This window comes from Salvelinus alpinus, chromosome 8, assembly GCF_045679555.1.
Source record: "Salvelinus alpinus chromosome 8, SLU_Salpinus.1, whole genome shotgun sequence".
Classification (NCBI taxonomy): Eukaryota; Metazoa; Chordata; class Actinopteri; order Salmoniformes; family Salmonidae; genus Salvelinus; species Salvelinus alpinus.
The window spans coordinates 64,575,180-64,595,781 of record NC_092093.1 but is presented as its reverse complement, the minus strand read 5'-3'; the positions used below and the strand labels follow the sequence as shown (position 1 = coordinate 64,595,781).

Sequence of the window (20,602 nt, the reverse complement as noted above, 5' to 3'; positions counted from 1 at the left end):
ACACAGACAGACAGACAGACAGACAGACAGACAGACAGACAGACAGACAGACAGACAGACAGACAGACAGACAGACAGACAGACAGACAGACAGACAACCCCTCTCCTCTTCTACAACCACACCACACCATTACTGTTTAATACCACCACAAACAGTGTGTGCGTGTGTGTGTGTGTGTGTGTGTGTGTGTGTGTGTGTGTGTGTGTGTGTGTGTGTGTGTGTGTGTGTGTGTGTGTGTGTTGTGTGTGTGTGTGTGTGTGTGTGCGCGTGTGGTTAAACTAAAGAGAAAGTCTATTACAGCCTTCCCAGATCACTATAACTCAATCCCACTGTGGCTGCATGGGCCTATTCATTTAATGACATTAATTCAACTAATGAAGTGATGAGATCTAATCAAGCATCATTGTAAGGAACAGAAGCCTGTAGATGAGATCAGAGAGAAAGAACTACACAGAGAACAGCAGCATCACAAACACAAAATTACAATTCTAGCTGGAATGTTCTCTATCTTCCATGGAATATTCTACAGCCAATTCTGAAAGCCACACACATACACAAACACACAAATACACACATAGTACAGAGGCAAGTTTTAGTACTTGTCAGCTTTAGGACAGATAGTGGCAACCTGACACACACACTCCAGGATAGCGTTACTGTACCCGCACACACAGTCCTGTACTTACAGCCCCCTGGGTTTCGGAACACCCGCATCCTGCCCTGGTAAACAAACCCCAGTCCCGCTCCTTCCCGGTAAAGTTTCTGGTGCAGTTCCTGGTAAGGTCTCCGGTAAAGTTTTGGATCAGTAGACATCCTAGGGCCTTGAGTCTGCTAGTCAGAACACCCAGCGACACACACACTGCTTTGGCCTCAGTCATACCTAATCACACACTGTCCTTCGGACAGCTATGCACTGGATGTGTGTGTGTGTAAGACAGAGGTAGAGTGAGTGAAAATAAGAGTGAAGAAGAGGGAGCATGTTGGAGTGTATGTGAGGGAGGTGTGTGTGTGACTCAGTCAGGGGGAACACCAGAGATCCAAACTGGGATCCCCCCTAAACCCCTCCGTAACCTCCTACCCTTAGCTTCCAACATGTGATCTGGAGATTCCCATGAAACACACACACACACACGCGCGCCATACACGCGGACCAATGCCTGACTACCACGTACCGCAAAGAATGCACACACACGTGTCTCAGAATATGACAGTGTAGATGGGATTACAGACAGCTGTTGTGCAAGGCCTATCACCTTCCCCATGAGTGCAACCTCACTAATTGTCCCCACACAACAAGAACAATGACTCCCGAGGTTCCTCTGGGGGGGACAGACCTCTACAACTAAACAGCTCAGTCTGAGACAGTCTAACCTACTAGTTCTAAACCACACTTTCTTCCCTTGAACAGTGAGACTAGCGAAGATACTAAATACATTACTGTACTGAATACAGTGTGTAGAAGAATAGACTGATAAGTAGTACTACAATATTACTGCAATAGTACTACAATAGTACTAGAGCATTAACAGCTCTGGAGCTGGTCTTTCTCTATTAAACCTCCATGGGTGCGTGTGTCTGTGTGTGCGTGTGTCTGTGTATGTGCGTTCATACGTGCATGCGTGTATTAGGCTCTAAGTCTCTGTGTGGCAGTGGCTTCCATGGACTGTGAGAGAGGAATTCCAGGCAATCTGTGTCCCTAAACCACTTATGTAACCAAACTAACAGTGCACATACAAGTGAGGACACACACACACACACACACACACTCACACACAGAGGGCTGATTGATGCGCATACTTGGGCCTAGGTTAGCAGAACATAACACATCCGCTAGGCTAGGCCTTAGGACACCGTCTCATAACACACACACACTGTCCTTTGGTAACTGGTCATGAGGCGCTCTACAGACAGCGATAGGTTAACTAACAACCAATCAGAAAGGCGGCGAGAAAGTGAGAGAGATTATTAAGTATTGATGATGAGGAGCAGAGAAAGGATAGGGCAGCATAATTTATTCAGGAACTGAATTTATCTGAATTAGAATTCAATCTCTGCCTGCTTGGCCCCCTTCTATTCTGACTGAGTGGAGACTCCAACATGTTCAATACACCTTCTATTATGACTGAGTGGAGACTCCACCATGTTCAATACACCTTCTATTTCTGACTGAGTGGAGACTCCACCATGTTCAATACACCTTCTATTCTGACTGAGTGGAGACTCCACCATGTTCAATATACCTTCTATTCTGACTGAGTGGAGACTCCACCATGTTCAATATACCTTCTATTCTGACTGAGTGGAGACTCCACCATGTTCAATACAACTACTATTCACAGATCTGTGCAAGAAATGGAACACAGAATTTAACAGCAGGACAGAGAGAGAGAAAAGACAGAGAGAGTGTGATAAAGAAATAGACTGAGTGAGAGTGACAGAGGGAGAGAGAGAGACAGAGAGGTAGAGAGCGAGAGCAAGAAAGAAAAGAGGGGGAACCCCACAGTGCAGTGATCTACACTGGCTCTATTGTTCTTAGTCTTGTCAGTCTGATCGCTCTCTCTCTGTCTGTCTGTCTGTCTGTCTGTCTGTCTGTCTGTCTGTCTGTCTGTGTCTCTGTCTGTGTCTCTGTCTCTGTCTCTGTCTCTGTCTCTGTCTCTGTCTCTGTCTCTCTCTCTCTCTCTCTCTCTCTCTCTCTCTCTCTCTCTCTCTCTCTCTCTCTCTCTCTCTCTCTCTCTCTCTCTCTCTCTCTCGGGCTCTCTGTCTCTCTCGGTCTCTCTCGGGGTCTCTTGTTAGAGAAATCTCAACGCTTCATCTGTTGCCAGCAGCGCTTCTTAGGTCAGAGCAAGCCTCGTAATTATATCACACACACACACACACACACAAATACACACATACACACATGCCTTTGTCTTAACAGAGAATAAGAATGTTTGCCCTCACCCAAAGAAAGAAACACTGAATGTGATTGTTTGGGAAACTAACAAAGTCAGTATGAGAAAGCAAACGCTAACCGTGTGTGTGTGTGTTTGCGTGTGCGTGTTATCAGAGCCCTACCCGTATATGGTTGTGTCTGATCCAAGACAAAAGCATCTTCAGCATTGTCCTCATATCACACACACACATCCACAAACGACGACAGATAGAAACACATACCCAATCATTCACAGGCCACTGAGTTTGAGAATGGACAGAGATGAACGCATAGGAGTCTAAACACACACACACACACACAGGAGGAAGGTCTGCCCAGGAAAAGCCTACAGCTGCTGGTCACCGTGGTGATTAGAGCATGTCCTGTCCTTGCTCCCCTGGCAACCACATCTGCACAGGAACACACACATCATTCCTCAGAGGGTTTCCACTACCTCACACAAACACACCCACATCCACACAGACACACACGAAGATATGGCGTTCCAATAGATAAAACATAAAATCCTACACAACGCCCATGAAGATACTCAAAATATATAAATGGTCTGTAAACTGTATACTGTATGTAAATTGTATGTTTCACTAGCACAGACTGTAATATGTTCCGCGATTCATCGACGAATTCATCCCCCACAGTGACCGTACGTACATATCCCAACCAGAAGCCATGGATTACAGGCAACATCCGCAATGAGCGAAAGGCTAGAGCTGCCGCTTTTAAGGAGCTGGACACTAATCCGGATGCTTATAAGAAATCCTGCTACGACCTACGGCAAGCCATCAAACAGGCAAAGCATCAATACAGGACTAAGATCTACTACTACTACGCTCGTCAGATGTGGCAGGGCTTGCAAACTATTGTATTTGCTCCAGCAGGAATATTTCACTGATCATCCCCAAAGCCAACTCCTCCTTTCCTTCCAGTTCTCTGCTGACAATGACTGGAACTAATTGCAAAAATCACTGAAGCTGGAGTCTTATATCTCCCTCACTAACTTTAAGCATCAGCTGTCAGAGCAGCTTTCCGATCATTGCACCTGTACATAGCCCAACTGTAAATAGCCCACCCAACTACCTCATCCCCATATTGTTATAATTTTTTTTGCTCCTTTGCACCCCAGTATCTCTACTTGCACGTTCATCTTCTGCACATCTATCACTCCAGTGTTTAATTGCTAAATTGTAATTATTTTGCCACTATGGCCTATTTATTGCCTTATCTCCCTAATCTTACTACATTTGCACACACTGTATATAGACTTTTCTATTGTGTTATTAACTGTACCTTTGTTTATCCCATGCGTAACTCTGTGTTGTTTGTGTCGCACTGCTTTGCTTTATCTTGGCCAGGTCGCAGTTGTAAATGAGAACTTGTTCTCAACTGGCCTACCTGGTTAAATAAATGTGAAATAAATACAATTTAAAAATACGGATTACAAAGGGAAACCCAGCCGAGAGCTGCCCAATGACGCAAGCCTACCAGACAAGCTAAATGCCTTCCATGCTCGCTTCGAGGCAAACAACACTGAACCGTGCATGAGAGCACCAGCTCTTCCGGACGACTGTGACATCACGCTCTCCGTAGCTGATTTGAGTAAGACCTTTAAACACTTTAACATTCACAACGCTACAGTGCCAGACAAATTACCAGGACGCGTACTCAGAGCATGCGCTGACCAGCTAGCAAGTGTCTTCACTGACATTTTCAACATTTCCCTGACCCAGTCTGTAATACCTACATGTTTCAAGCAGACCACCATAGTCCCTGTGCCCAAGAACGTCAGGTAACTTTTCTAAATGCGTCATCCACAGATGACGCAATCTCTATTGCACTGCCCTCTCCCACCTGGACAAGGTGGGAGAGGGCACCTTGTCCTCTCCACCTGGAGAGGGCACCTATATGAGAATGCTGTTCATTGACTACAACTCAGCGTTCAACACCATAGTGCCCTCCAAGCTCATCACTAAGCTAAGGACACTGGGACTAAACACCTCCCTCTGCAACTGGTTCCTGGACTTCCTGACTGGCCACCCCCAGGTGGTGAGGATAGGCAACAACACATCCGCCACACTGACTCTTTACACAGTGGCCCCGCAGGGGTGCATGCTTAGTCCCCTCCTGTACGCCCTGTTCAACCATGACTGCGTGGCTGTGCACAACTCCAACACCATCATTAAGTATGCTGGTGGTAGGCCTGATTACCGACGATGATAAGACAGCCTTTAGGGAGGAGGTCAGGGACCTGGCAGTGTGATGCAACAACATCTTCCTTAAGGATCTATCATGGTCCACACACACCAACAGAGTCGTGAAGAGGGCACGATAACGCCTCTTCCCCTTCAGAAGGCTGAAAAGATTTGGCATGGGCCCTCAGATCCTCAAAAAGTTATACAGCTGCACCATTGAGAGCATCTTGACTGGCTGCATCACCACTTGGTATGGCAACTGCTTGGCATCTGACCGCAAGGCGCTGCAGAGGGTACTGCGTAAGGCCCAGTACATGACTGGGGCCAATCTCTCTGAAATCCAGGACTTTGATACCAGGTGGTGTCAGAGGAAGACGCTAAAATTGTTGAATACTCCAGCCACCCAAGTCATAGACTGTTCTCTCTGGTACCGCATGGCAAGCGGTACTGATGCACCAAGTCTGGAACCAACAGGATCCTGAAAAGCTTCTACCACCAAGCCATTAGACTGCTAAATAGTTAGTTAAATAGTTATCAATAGCTACCAGGACTATCTGCATTGACCCTTTTTGCACTAACTTTTTTGACTCATCACAGATTCTGCTGCTACTGTTAATTATCTATCCTGTTGCCTAGTCACTTTATTCCTAGTTATAAGTACATATCTACCTCAATGACCTCGTACCCCTGCACATCCACTCTGTACTGGTACCCTGTGTATGTAGCCAAGTTATTATTACTAATTGTGTATTTATTATTACTTTCTCTCTACATTGTTGGGAAGGGCCTGTAAGTAAGCATTTTACTGTTAGTCTACACCTGGTATTTACGAAGCATGTGAAAAATACAATTGGATTTGATTTAAACACGAGCCATTACTGGTGTTTTGTGTGTCTATGTGTTCCCTGTCTAGAGGTTAACTTCCTGATTCGGTACAGAAACGGAATCTCCCTGCATCTCCATGACAACAGACATCCCTCTATCACCACTTGAGGAAGAAAGAGGGAGTATAAGAATTACGCTCTAAATTTAAACAGTCTGATTTTTCTTAAAGGCAGAATTTGTAGGGGAACAAGACCCGTATTCTCAAAGCGTCTTAGAGTAGGAGTTCTGCTGGGATCAGTTTTGTCCTTCAGATCATAAGTATATGAACGTGGATCAGCACTCTCACTCTGAGACGCTTAATGAATACAGGCCCAGAGTGTGACTGTGACAAGGTCATGTTGATTCAGATGGAGTGGTTCAGTAGATATCTGGCTCTGGGGGACAAGGGGATCCCTGGGTGGGGCTCTGGGGGACAGGGGGGATCCCTGGGTGGGGCTCTGTTTGGCCTGTAGCCCCTCACTTCCTCCTTTGCCCTCTCCTTCTTTCTCTGCATCCGTCTCCTCCCTCTTTTTCTCTCCCTTTCCTCTCTTCTCTCCCCTGTCCCTCCCTTCCTGTGTCTCTCTCATAACTCTCCTCCCTCTCTTTCTCCTCCCTCTTCTCTCGATAAAAAGTGTCTGAGGGAAACTCCTAGAAAACCCCTCTGACCGTGTGTGTGTGTGTGCATGCAATATAATTGTTCTTAGAGAGTGTTCCATTCAGGAAGTGTGGCGCCTGATACAGAGATTGCATCATCACCTTGTGACCTCACAATAACAATCCCACAATGCTTCACTCTCATGAAGAGCCCAATGCCGGTAACAATCCCACAATGCTTCACTCTCATGAAGAACCCAATGCCGGCTGTCCCAGAATGTGCGGACCAACACACCCATACTTGCACATTTACACACACTCACTCACTCACACACACACACACACACACACACACACACACACACACACACACACACACACACACACACACACACACACACACACACACACACACACACACACACACACACACACACACACACACACACACACACACACACACACACACACACACACACACACACGAGTGCGCTAGTCCAGTGACCCTGCCCTTCAGAGGACTGTACCATGTCATACTGACAGCAACCAGATGGGGGACATCTTTCTCTCTCTAGCTTCACCTCACCCTCTCTATCAATCAATACGTCCACCTCCCTAGCCAGCTCTCCCTTTACCCCTCTCTCTCAATCAATAGGTCCACCTCCCTAGCTAGCTCCCCCTTTACCCCCCCCCCCCCCTTCTCTCAGTACTGTGTTGCACAATGAAATGAAAAAGAATATAGACAGAGAGTGTGTGCATTGCGTCATCCCCAGGGCAGTGATGAGCATACATATGGCAGGTTCTTGCTTTTGGGACAGGCTCATTTGACATTTTTGGTATTATGTATTTATTAGGGATCCCCATTAGTTCCTGCCAAGGCAGTAGCTACTCTACCTGGGGTTTATTATGGATCCCCATTAGTTCCTGCCAAGGCAGCAGCTACTCTTCCTGGGGTCCATTAGTTCCTGTCAAGGCAGCAGCTACTCTTCCTGGGGTCCATTAGTTCCTGCCAAGGCAGCAGCTACTCTACCTGGGATCCATTAGTTCCTGCCAAGGCAGCAGCTACTCTATCTGGGGTTTATTATGGATCCCCATTAGTTCCTGCCAAGGCAGCAGCTACTCTTCCTGGGGTCCATTAGTTCCTGCCAAGGCAGCAGCTACTCTTCCTGGGGACCATTAGTTCCTGCCAAGGCAGCAGCTACTCTTCTTGGGGACCATTATTTCCTGCCAAGGCAGCAGCTACTCTTCCTGGGGTCCATTAGTTCCTGCCAAGGCAGCAGCTACTCTTCCTGGGGTATGATATTTATGCCTCTAACTTTCTCACTCATCATTATTTACGATTCATTCATGATTATTTACACTATAAGTGAATTTGTCCAAATAGTTATGACACCTTCAAATAGGGGGACTAGATACATAAAGTGTTTACACATCTGTTTACCATTTAGAAATGTATGAAAATACCCTAAAATAAAAGGTGACATTCTGTAATGTCACCTCATATAAAACATTTGATCTCAAATCCAAAATGCTGGAGTATAAAGAGTATAAAAGTTTTAGCTTCACTGTTCAAATAAATATGTAGGGGAGAGTGTGTGTGTGTGTGTGTGTGTGTGTGTGTGTGTGTGTGTGTGTGTGTGTGTGTGTGTGTGTGTGCGTGCGCGTGCGTGCGTGCGTGCGTGCGTGCGTGCGTGCGTGCGTGTACGTGGGCGTTTAAAGACGCCAGAGAAAGTCAGTCCAGATGGCCTGAGAAGATTAAATACCATCTGCCAGCGAGCGCTGGACACAGCCAATCCCTCTCTCTCTGTCTCTCACGGACACATGCATGCACACACACACACACACACGCAGACACACACACACGCAGACACACACACACGCACACAAAGTATAATATACATCACATACACACTCTCCATAGGGACTACAACACACAGGGTCAAATACAAACTATTTGAGATTTTCTTGACGTAGCTTCTTTAGGTCTATTCCATTGTTTCCATCATATCAGGCAATCCAAATCACGTGTGTGAAAGAATTTGACATACATAAATGACCCAGATCTGACACACAAACACACAGATACACACACTTCCATAAAGAGAGGGGTTTTCACAGTCTGTCTCCGTGACAACAGGGTGCGGCATTAAAGAGCTGTGGTCAGAGTGAGAGGAAGACCCTACCAAGATGCCCCTCGATGTCGTGTGTGTGTCCCTCTAGGGATATTTGTAATAATACCTACTCAGCTCTTCTCAGACGGCAGATCTATAAGCCATCTCCTCTGCATTTAAATGTCTATACATGCAGCTGACACACATACAGAGAAAGAAAGAGAGAATGAGAGAGAGGGAGAGAGAAAGAGAGAAAAGACAGCCTATGTGCACACTGCCCACAAAATGAGTTGGAAACTGAGCTGCACTTCCTAACCTCATGCCAAATGTATGACCATATTGGAGACACATATTTCCCTCAGATTACACAGACCCACAAAGAATTCAAAAACAAATCCAATTTTAATAAACGTTCATATCTATTGGTGAAATACCACAGTGTGCAATCAGAGCAGCAAGGTGTGTGACCTGCTGCCACAAGAAAAGGGCAACCAGTGATGAACAAACACCATTGTAAAAACAACCCATATTTATTTTCACCTTTGTACTTTAACTATTTGCACATTGTTACAACACTGTATATAGACATAATATGACATTTGGAGGGGTGGGGGGAGTGTGTTTCAGTGTGTGTGTGTGTAGACTTACGTTACAGGACATAGAATCATCCTCTCCAATAGAATCCTCCAGAACATGTCGATGGGCATCCTGCAATAACACAATAAACAACTATTAGTTATTGTAATGTCCATTTTATGTCAATTTTATTTCAAAGAAGTCAACACAATTTCTAAATACCTGGTGTTGCTAGATGTAGTGAATCCCAACGAAACAATGTTGTAATGTATAGGTTATTACTGTGTCATTCCCATTTCACAACTTAGCTAAATACTTGGCAATGGATGTACTGTCAAATATAGTGAAACTGTTGAAGTGATTTTTGTACTGGAGCTGTCAGGTCACATGTTTCTTTAATATGAAAGTGATTGGATAACTCAGAATAAACTGAGGCTGTAACATGATTATTATTCATAATAGTAGCACTTATCATTATTATTACTTAGTTCAGTGCAGCAGTAAGCCTGATAAACATGTAACAGGATGATTGAAAGATAAAGAGAGAGAGAGAGAGAGAGAGAGAGAGAGAGAGAGAGAGAGAGAGAGGGAGAGGACAGGAGAGAGGGGGAGAGAGAGAGAGAGAGAGAGGACGGGAGAGAGGGGGAGAGAGAGAGGGGGAGAGAGAGGGACAGAAAGAGTGGAGAGCAAGAGGACGGGAGAGACGGAGAGGATGGGAGAGAGGGAGAGGGAGGGAGAAAGGGAGAGGGGGGAGAGAGGGAGACAGAGAGGGGAACATGTCGGATGGAGTGAAAAGACAGAAAGTCATCTCACGGCCTCTGTCATGAAAGGGTTCATGTCTCTCTGTCATGAAAGGGTTAATGTCTCTCTGTCATGAAATGGTTAACTCTCTCTCTCACACATACACTCACTCACACACAGTGTGATACAGTGATGGCTATCTAATGGACCAGTATTGACTGAGGACCCAATAGTCTAACAGTCAGTCTACCTGCTGCCAAAACTCATTTATTGTTAACTTGCTTAGTTGAGAAGGAATGATTGAGTGAGTGAGAGTGCTGTTGTGCCCTAGAAACATTCTCCCACAAATCACTGAGAACACACACGTTACCAAGAATATGTCCATCCTCTTGCTATGGAGCATGAGATATATACTGAGATAGACAGAGAACAGAGAAAGGTAGAGAGAGAGGGGTCTGTGTACAGTACACTAGGGTATAATTATGAATCAAATGTGAATCAGAGAATGTCATCAGACAATCAAACGCGGGCGACTCTACTCACTTCTCTTTAAACACGTCACGCTTGCTTTAACCGCATCATCCAGGAAACACACACGCCCGCTGAAAGCCGCATCCTAAATCGTGCGGTCTGTCGGATGACCGCCCACTCGCCTTTCTCTCTCTCTATTATCCGAGGCTCAGCAACTTATCCATTTGGTTTTAGTAGCCAGCCTCAGACCCGTGGTGCTACGCGTTTGTTTATATCTATGAAGTGCAGCTCAGAGACAGTCAACGTGACGCTTCAATATAATAATCTGTTCACATCTATTCCCGCAGACAGTTTTCTGGTGATGGAAATGAATACTATCTCTCTCTCTCACACACACACTCTCTCTCTCACACACACACACACAAACTCACCTCGCTTGCCGCCCGCCCCAGTGCCATCTTCTGCCAGGGATCTGGCAATTGTGCCAGGGGCATCTTGGCGCTCGAGCTGTCCTGGTTTCCTCTGATCTATTCTAGTGTTGTCTATTAGTTAGAGCGCTAAAGCTTCGCTCCAGACAGGACCGTAGGCAATCAATGTAGTAATCTAAAACTCTGTTCTATTCTAGTAGGCTATCGCGTTAGCCCCGTATGGGAGGACAAGGAGTTTCTAAAACAGGGGCCGCCCCGTCTTTCTCTAGCGGAATAATGTTCACTACATTACACTAGCTGAGCTAACGCCTTTTACGGAAAACTGTCTCGCTCTCCACTTTCGCCCTTGTGTCACTATGCCGTGTTTCCACTGCCTATTCTCTCTCTCTCTCTCTCTCTCTCTCTCTCTCTCTCTCTCTCACTCACTCACTTCCGTTTTGTCCCAATATGGCGCCGGGTGTCTTACCTGCCTGTCAGACTGACGAGTCACGCCTGCGTCATATTTGGGGGCGGGGCCCTCTTATAACGGGAGTACGGGACACCTCTTCCGAGCCGGACACAGGCAGGTGAGGGGGCTTGCTCTAGGAGTTACAGTCTAGCCGGGCTGGTCACATGAGAAGAGAGACTTTATTATTTGGTGAAGGCGGTGCGTTGTAGGCTAATGGTTCGGTAACCATGAAGAGCCCACAGTCAGAGTGCAGAATATGACTCTGATCAATAGGGAGCTATTCAGGCGATGGACTGAAATATGCTGCAGGTTGTGTGTTGAAAATGATATAAGGCTATAATAATTATATGATGTAGATAGGCGAATCATCGGCTTTATCATAGGCTACAATTCGCCCCAACATAGTACAGTATACCTTAATATTAGCAGTTTAATTGCCACCCTTGACTGGAGGGGTCTGTCTCTGACTGTATGAATCGTTTCTCACCAGTTAAAGTTTGATGTTGGAGGTCCTTTGCGTGAGAGACTGCTTTATTATGAGCTATTTATAGTCCATCCACCTTATGAAGGATAATGAGAACCATGAACTGGCACAGAGTCATTATCTGTGACTAAAGAGGTGTGTGTGTGTGTGTGACTGAAGATGTGCTGTGGACGGGAACAGTATAATTAAAACCCAAAGATATTTATACTGAACTGCCAGACTGAACTTGGTGACAGAACATTAATCTCTGTCTTCTCTCCTCAGATACAGCTGTACTGTCTGGGCGTGGACTTCTAGCGCTGTGGTGACATCTGCTGGTAGATGATGTCTTAGATTTATGGATGTAAAATGAACTGGATAGGTGGAAGCAAGATGGCTCCATCTGAGATGCTAATCTCATGAGGTATGATACATTATTAGCTGTCTGCACACAGAACTCTGCAGTGTTATCAGACACAAACAACTAACATATCACACAGTCTCTGCCAATTTTATTGCTTCAGTCAAATCACAACAAACTGTATTACAATCGTTCAGTTTTTCAGTTCTTCTGTTAGTGCTTGGATCAGTATCCTCTCCTCACGGAAAGAAGAATGGATGAATGCCAGGGAGGAAGTTAGAGAAGGAGAGGAAGAGAGAAATAGACCACCATTGATGGTCCCTTTTTCTATGATGACATAATGACTTGCAGTATGATATCTCGTTAGTTTATCTATCTAGTCAAAGTGCTACAACAACATCTAGGTCAGAGGTAATACATACTAACAGTCTGAAACCTTACAGGGAGATGAACTTGGTTTAACCTAGAACCATCCCCACACACACTCCCTTATCCAGGGGTAGCCAACCCTGGTACTGGAGAGTTCTAGGGTGTACAAGCTTAGTAAGTACCAGCGTGAACACACCAGATCCAGCTAATCAATGTCTTGATGACTGATTGAATCAGGTGTGTTAGTGCTAGGCTGGAACAAAAGCCTGCCCTAAGCCATACACCTCCAATCTACAGACAGGTGGTCCCTCAGTGTGAGGAGAATACATCAATATAAAACGACATAATATACTCTATATAGTGTCAATAAATACCAGTGATGTCAGTGTCAGAGGTCACAGACTGGTTTGGATTGCTGCTACAGACTGAACTCTAACCTACAGGGTCATGACCTTCTCTCATATAGTGCATTTAGAGACAATTCATGAGGGAATAAGAGAAGGGAGACGAGGACAGGAGGAGTAGACTTTCACCCAGGGGTTGGTTGCAGAGTGTAGAAAGGGATGTGTAGCTGATAGACTGTACAGTAGTTTGGTCCGTGTGTGTGTGTGTGTGTGTGTGTGTGTCTAGCTGACAGACTTCAGTTTGACCCAGGGGTTGGTCCCACGGACCTCCATGGGTGGATTGTTGGCGAAGATGTGGTTGCAGAGCTCGTCCAATGGCGGCTCAGGGTCAGAGATCGCAAACTGGGCCGCGTCCTCGATCACCTTCCTGATCTCTACATCTATCTCCTAATGGTAGGGAGGAAGGAAGTAGGTAATAAAGGAAGGAAGAATGAAAGAAAAAGTGAATTGGACCACCTGTGTCTGTATGTTTGTGTGTTTGTGTATATATGTGTGTGTATGTTTGTTTGTCGGTGAAGGTGTGAGTACCTTGATCTCCTCCACAGAAGCCATGTTGTTGGACAGCATACGCTCCTTCAGCATGGTTATGGGGTCACTCTTACTGCGCACTTCCTGGATTTCCTCACGTGAACGGTAGCTACAGGACATTACATCACACACAGGAAGAAGAAGAGGAGTTAGACCTTATTTGCAGGGTTCGGCTCCAGCCCTTCGTTGACGAGAGAGAGACAAACACACACACACACAGAGAGCGATAGAGCAAGAAAGAGCTAGCGCGCCTGGTAGTGTTATTAGGCACGTCCCAAACCAACACTGGGTGAGCCTACAGGACAGGCTACATTGGAGAGTGAAGTAGAGCGGCTACACAAGGTTGAGGGCAAGAGAGAGAGAAAGAGTGAGAGGGAGAGAGAGAAAAAGGAGAGGTGTGGTGAGGAGTGAGGGGGTGGAGAGAAACCGGGGGTCAGGTGACGGTCACAGGGTCAGGGGTCAGAGATCACATCTCACCTAACCCCGGGGTCGCTCATGCTGTGTCCATGGTAACGGTAGGTCTCCAGCTCCATCACAATAGGACCCTGGCAGAGAGGTTTCAAAGCCAGGAGACTCAAAATGCTAACCAACGCTGCTATGACACTGCTGAATGGCCTGATCAGGGAATTCTACACTCTTGGAAAGTGGAGACTTCATAAAACATCAAAAAGTTAACATTACTAGTGACACCTTGCAGCAAAGATATAGAACTGATATATGGTCTGTCCCTTGCAGTTTTGGAAACCGCATCGCGTTTGCTAGCAAAGACATTTGAGGTGGCTAATTAATGGTAAATAACTTAATTGTTTTGTCCCACAGTTAGCTGATGATTAGCTAGCCAGCTAAAATTGTTCACAGTTAGTAAGCAGTTGCGTCTACACTATTTTTCTAGCTACAGTTGCGCCGCCAAGTCAATAACCTGTCTCCAAAGATGACCTGATGTCTCTATATCTATGCTCTTTGGCCCTGTAGCACACCAGGAGCACCATAAGTGGTTTTAAACTGGGAACAGTTACAGCTCTGTCCTATAGTCTCTTCCACAGACTGTCTTTATTCTACTGGTCACTGAGCTGAGCCTCCCTCTGTCAAGCAAGAGACACTGGTGTGATACTACAAGCTGATCAGCCTTCTGAGATTACACTGTCTGAGACAAAGTGATTCTTAACACTCTTCAAGCTCTTAAATCAGTTATAACTTTTTAATCTCTGCCCCAATCAGAACTCATCTTTTCCCTATCATTATAGCTCACCTTCCCAGCTCTGCAGTAGTCTGCAGCAAACTTGATGGCCTCCCTCACACACAGAACGTCCATGCCATCCACCTACACCACAGGGACAGAGGGGTTAATATAGCAAAGATACACACACAGTCAGTGAGTGTGTGTGTGTCCTACCTTGATTCCAGGTATATAGTCTCCTCTCTTGAAGTAGTCAGTGCTAGCGGAGGATCTCTCTACAGACGTCCCCATGCCAAACTTGTTGTTCTCACAGATGAAGATACACGGCAGCTTCCACAGAGCCGCCATGTTGAACGACTCAAAGATCTGGCCCTGATTGGACAAGAGAAAAGACAATGATGATGATGATGATTTAATAACTTCATTGTAACCGTTAGATAGACCTCACCTGGTTGGCTGCGCCGTCTCCGTACAGCGCCACGCACACCTGGTTGTTGCCTTGGTACTGACAGGCTAGTGCCACACCTGCCCCTAATGGAACCTGTAGACACACACACACACAGTGAGAATGCATGTGTGTGTGTGTGTGTGTGTGTGTGTGTGTGTGTGTGTGTGTGTGTGTGTGTGTGTGTGTGTGTGTGTGTAAGTGACCTGTTCAGATAGTTACCTGAGCCCCCACGATTCCGTTCCCGCCATAGAAGTGTTTAGCGTACATGTGCATAGAACCACCTTTACCCTTGGCCACACCCCCTCTACGACCTGAGAGAGGGAGCGAGAGAGAGAGGTCAGAGAGAAAGGGGGGGTGAAGAGAGAGAGAGGTGGGTGGTGAAGAGAGAGAGAGAAAAAAAAAATAGAGAAAGAGATTAGAGATCTATTTCAGGTAGAACTTGCAGAGATCTAAGATCAGTTTATCTTCCTTAAATCCTGACTGTAACCATTAGGGGGAAATAGAGATCTGACCTCAGATTAATGTCTAGGTGTATCCCACCTGTGAGTTCAGCCAAGATCTCTCTTACAGACACGCCCCTTGTGAAGGTGTAGCCATGGGCGCGGTACGCCGTGATCAGGTGGTCTGTTGGGTTGATGCCCGCCTCGATGCCCATCGCACACGCCTCCTGTAACACACCACCAACAGCAGCTAGGAGTGAGGGGGGGTGTATGTTCTTGTGTCCCTGAGAGTGTGTGTTGATATGCTAATCTAATGTGTGTGTGTGTGTGTGTGTGTGTGGTGACCTGTCCGTCGTAGAGGTGGCAGAAGCCTCTGATGATCTTCTGCTTGTACAGCTGGTCAGCCTTCAGCTCCATGCGTCTCATGGTCTGCATGGTCCTGTAGTACTGGAGGCCCTGTTCTCTGGTCAACACCGCTGTCTCAGAGGGGCCCTCCTCCAGACGGTGCAGCTCACACTTCTATTGGAAACAACAGGGAAGGGAGGGAGACAGACAGCTCAACCAACCAATCAGATAACAGTTTTAAGAAGGAAGTTCCCTTGTCATATCTAGGGCTCGTCCAGCAGGGCGTGCTAAAAGTGTATGTGGACTCACCTTGATGTCAAAGCTGGCCTGTGGGGTGAAGTCAGCGAAGGAGCGTGTGGACGCCACCATCCTGGCGCCCTGCAGAGAGAGAGAATGACACATGAGAGTGATACACACACAGGAAATACAAGTCCAATAGCCAGCCACCCTCCTCCCCAGGCTAAATCCACCCAAATCCACCCACATTGTGAAAGGAGTACTGGGAATTCTGCAGAAGGAACGTGGCTGTTTGAGGTTCAGGTTATTCTGTTAGAGCCAGCCAGCCAGTCAGATACTAACTAGGTCTGGGTGCTCTGGTACTAACTAGTGGTATTGGTGGTTGTCGGGGTGTTGGCTGGGGCAGGCGGTGAGGTTATATTGACATATTCGGACAGACCAATTAGCAGCTGGGGAACAGAGGAACCATCCAATCAGACCAGAGCACGGCCAGAGGAGTCTGACAGCTGCCCTAATAGGGAGGAGCAGAGGGTCGGGACAAAGCAGATTAATCTGTAGTCAGAACTATCACTATCTACCACAGTGCACCAAAGAGAGTCAGGGCCTCTATCAGTACACACACAGGCTGTTTTCTATATGAGCTGTTTTGTGTTCATGGTCTGACAGGCTAAATCAGGCCTACAGGACAGGCTGTACAGCAGAGCTATGAGCTCCTTACCTCTGACACTGTTTGGGCTCCCTACAAGAAAGCCAGGGAGAGAAGGGGGAGAGTGAGAGAGAAGGGGGAGAGTGATAGAGGGAGGGGAAAAGGAGTCATAGGGAGAGAGAGGAGAAAGTGAGTGGTGTCTGTAATGAATCTTTAAAACACGAGGGGAACTTATGCAAAAACTCATATAGCCCCTAGGGCCTAATATCTTCTTGACCATGAAAGGTGTGCTGATGAGTTTATGGTGAGAGAATGCGGCTGAGGGGGTGTGCTGAAGTTCACAGAGAACATCACAGAGAAAAATCTATAGACCAGAGGCAGACAGCCAAGAGATTAGTACACAAATAGCCCCAACCATCACTAGCCTACACACCATCCTTACAGCGCCACCGTGCGGCAAACTTGTAGACGCCGCAGGTACAATGAAAGATCTAATTAGGATGCGGAAATCCCTTGTCGTGCCCTTATACCCGCGCAAAAAACACTAAGCACCATGGACAGCGCCAAGATAAGCGCGAACTACAGCCACTGTTTTTAATGTTCTTATTGCCTTTTACCCAGTTCTTTATAAGTGTGAACTTATTGGAAATAAATAGAAGAGTATTGCAATACTCTTTGGTTTCCCGTTACACCCTACACATCTTTGTTGAAAAATTAATCTGGCAGAATAGAGCACGCATGGACAGGCTGTCAATGTATGTAACAACTCATATAAACAATACCCGCAGTAGACAGCGACAGTAAACCGATTTGGTTGATGTGTTGTTGAGTTCGTACTGACTGACCATGTTACCAGGCCTACAAGGTCAGCACTGCTAGCTGGGACTAAAGCTACTACCAACCTCTCATCCGGCAAGTCTGGCTAGCTAGCTTGCTATCTCAGTGCGAATTCACCTAGCTAGCTTTCAGCATCATGGACAGCGGCACGCAGGTTGTCAGTAGACTACGTACCACATTCTTGCTGGCGTTGCCCAGTCGGAACACGTTCGAGATGAGGGTCAACATATTTTGCATGCTACTGGACACCCTGCTCTACCAGTACAGAATAGCTGACCTAATTAACAGATTAACGCCGACAACACAGATCAGCTGACACGTCTTGTGCTGGGTCGGGTGGCCAACTACAACTATCCCGGGGTTGGCCAATACAAAAGGAAATTACATGATGATAATAAAGATTATAAACTACAGGTGCATGCCTGTACAGAAGTACCCCCGCATTCTCATCGTTCAATATCTAGGCCTATTCTAAAAGTGTTTGAAATCTATTTCAGTTATTGTTTGGCTGTATCCTTAAATGTTCTAACGTTTTCACTGCTTTGCCGGTATTTGAAAATGTAAAATGTCCAGCTGCTGTCAGTCTCGGTAGCTACCCAGGAACTTTCTCTGTCATCAGAAGACAATAGTTTATTCACAGATTTTCTACTTCTGTAACTCTGCTGAATCGTCGGGCAGCTAGAAGGACCATTGCCCATCTGTCCCCGGTCGTTCCCTGCACCTGAGAAAGGCAAGAGAGAGTCCGACCTGCCATTCACCTGATCTCGGTCTCACCTGTGCACAGTATAAATTAGACTACATATGCCTACATAGATTATGTAAGGCAGCAGGTAGCCTAGCGGTTAAGAGTGTTGGGCCAGTAACCGAAAGGTCGCTGGTACACATCCCTGAGCTGACTAGGTGAAAAATATGTTGAGGTGCCCTTAACCTAGGCACATAACCATAATTACTCCAGACAGGGTGGGTACAGCAGTGGTTGATGAACGGTTTAAACAGTTAAATATGTCTGACTATTCCTGGACTTGTGAGTACTTAAATATATCTGGTTTCATCTCTTCGAGATGGAGTCAGAGATTTTTTAATTTTTTTTTAGAGATATTTTTTTAAATGAAAGTTGTGTAATGGTCCTTCGAGAATTCCCTATCCCTATACCGTTCAGTAAAAGTGTGTGCCCTGCAGTACGTTTGTCTGTCCCACTGAGGTGATAGCATTCATCACAGTGTGTGGAAGAGTTCAGTGCCATCGGGGCCAAGGTGGTCGCCTGTTCTACAGACTCCCAGTTCACAAACCTGGCCTGCTACAAATTGTAACTCCTGACCCCTAATCCCACTATACAAATATAATTTCATTGGTTGATGTCAACATAATCAAACTCAGGAAGTAGGGTGGGCTGGGACCAATAAGAATCCCTCTTCTCTCTGACATCACTCACCAGATCGCCAAGGACTACGGAGTCTACATGGAAGGCCTGGGACACACACTCAGACAGGATACAAACACTCAACCAATTCCCACACAAAAACATGAACAAATAACCTGTGCCTCCTCTACTCCTCTACTCCTCCTCTTCTCCAGGGGTCTGTTCATCATAGACAGAGTAGGCATTCTGAGACAGGTTACCCTGAATAACCTCCCAATAGAACGTTCTGTAGACGAGACCCTGCGTTGGGCACTCAACACACACAGACTACACAGGAGGGCAGTGTTGACCCCAGTGTGTGTTTATGTGTCTCTCTGTCCTTTTGTGTCCAGCTGGATCATACCATGTGATATGACTAATCAGTCCTGTACCAATACTAACAGAGGGATGTTTTATTCAATCAGATCAACCCTGAGGAGGCCTTGAAAGCCCGGTGGCCAAAGTAGGAGCAACCCCAGAACAACCCCAACACCCAGTAAGAGTGACACTCAACAGCTGACCAACCAGTCAGATCTAGTCTCATCTGTTGATTAACCAATTACTGTTGACCATATGAACTGGCAATTTGGGTTAAGTAGTTTAGGATGAATCACCTTTCTCATGTTTTTTCCTGTAACTTCCTTTTACAACCACAAGATAGCGATCAAACTCCTCTCTTTTGTCAGCATAATCACATCACATTGCGGTTTATACAATTCATCAATTTCATATTTTAATTAGGGGTCCTAGCATTGAAGGTGCAGGAACCCTACCATTATTGTAAACAAAGATGGCATTTCCAGACCAGTTGATGGCGCTATAGCACACTTTAGGGCTATAACTTCTGAACTGTTGACTTTGAGTCATGCAATTTCGTAAACATTATGTACATAAGGACAGTAGAATATGTTATGCAGGGGTTGTGACTAGATAGAGTACAGCTACGACTGGTAGTTACTTTTCATAGCAGGTTAGGAGAGTAATTTAGCTAACCTTAACCTCAGTCTCCTAACCTGCTACAAAAAAAGTAACTTCTGGTCGTAGATATATTCCCCAGTCAGAACCCCATTTGGGACCGTAAACAGATCATTGTGGGGCTCCGGCCTTGTACTAGGATGACCCTGGAATGCTGCTTGCAGCTTCAATGAATGTAATATCTAATATCTATATATCTTTTCCGGGAGAGACTGATGTTTGTGACTCACTCCCTAGATCATCCCAGATCCAGGGGAATTATAATCCATTATTTAGACTAGCTGATGTGAACGACTGAGTCTACCAGAGGGATCTGTTCAATGAAGTTAAATGTTCAGAACATAACAGATAGAAATGTAATGAATAGAGCCGACATGATGTCCTATTCTACATGACAGGCAATCATATCTGTTCTACACAATACATTTCTATCTGAACATTCTGGAACGCTGCACCCTGAACAGACTTTAGCCAACTCAACAACCTTCACTTGAAGAAAATAACTCTTATTTGCTCAGTCGAGTTGACTTTTAACGTGTGTATGGACACTTACAACAGCTTCCTTCCTTAAATTTTTGATAGTTGAACATGAATAAAAGACGGATGGATACACGTGAA

General features: G+C 45.9%; 2 protein-coding genes across 8 annotated transcripts in view; both read right to left on the bottom strand.

Annotated features, from left to right (window-relative positions):
- Positions 1-11,308, bottom strand: part of LOC139583493 (ribosomal protein S6 kinase alpha-3-like) — a 29,832-nt gene extending 18,524 nt beyond the window's left edge. Inside the window, exons 1-2 of one of the 5 annotated variants that reach the window (XM_071414639.1) lie at positions 10,911-11,308; positions 9,340-9,399 (exon numbers count right to left, since the gene is read on the bottom strand). In XM_071414639.1, coding sequence (XP_071270740.1) covers positions 9,340-9,399; positions 10,911-10,973 — 123 coding nt within the window. In that variant the 5' untranslated portion in view covers positions 10,974-11,308. Of the gene's footprint in view, positions 1-687; positions 1,096-9,339; positions 9,400-10,910 lie in introns of those variants that run through there. The other 4 variants (XM_071414638.1, XM_071414637.1, XM_071414641.1 and 1 more) reach the window with 4 other exon arrangements.
- Positions 11,309-12,313: 1,005 nt separating this feature from the next.
- Positions 12,314-17,956, bottom strand: LOC139583488 (pyruvate dehydrogenase E1 component subunit alpha, mitochondrial-like). 3 transcript variants are annotated; one of them, XM_071414622.1, is made up of 12 exons: positions 17,785-17,956; positions 16,846-16,866; positions 16,200-16,268; positions 15,891-16,064; positions 15,646-15,772; positions 15,325-15,416; positions 15,106-15,198; positions 14,874-15,029; positions 14,730-14,801; positions 13,958-14,025; positions 13,481-13,589; positions 12,314-13,339 (listed from the first exon to the last, which is right to left on the bottom strand). In XM_071414622.1, the coding sequence occupies exons 1-12, from the start codon at positions 17,845-17,847 to the stop codon at positions 13,175-13,177; spliced, it is 1,209 nt and encodes a 402-aa protein (XP_071270723.1). In that variant the 5' UTR covers positions 17,848-17,956; the 3' UTR covers positions 12,314-13,174. The 3 variants fall into 3 exon arrangements, with proteins under 3 accessions (XP_071270723.1, XP_071270724.1, XP_071270725.1); XM_071414623.1 differs by lacking the exon at positions 16,846-16,866 and having other exon boundaries at positions 17,785-17,955; XM_071414624.1 differs by lacking the exons at positions 16,846-16,866; positions 17,785-17,956 and adding an exon at positions 16,375-16,754.
- Positions 17,957-20,602: the final 2,646 nt, after the last annotated feature.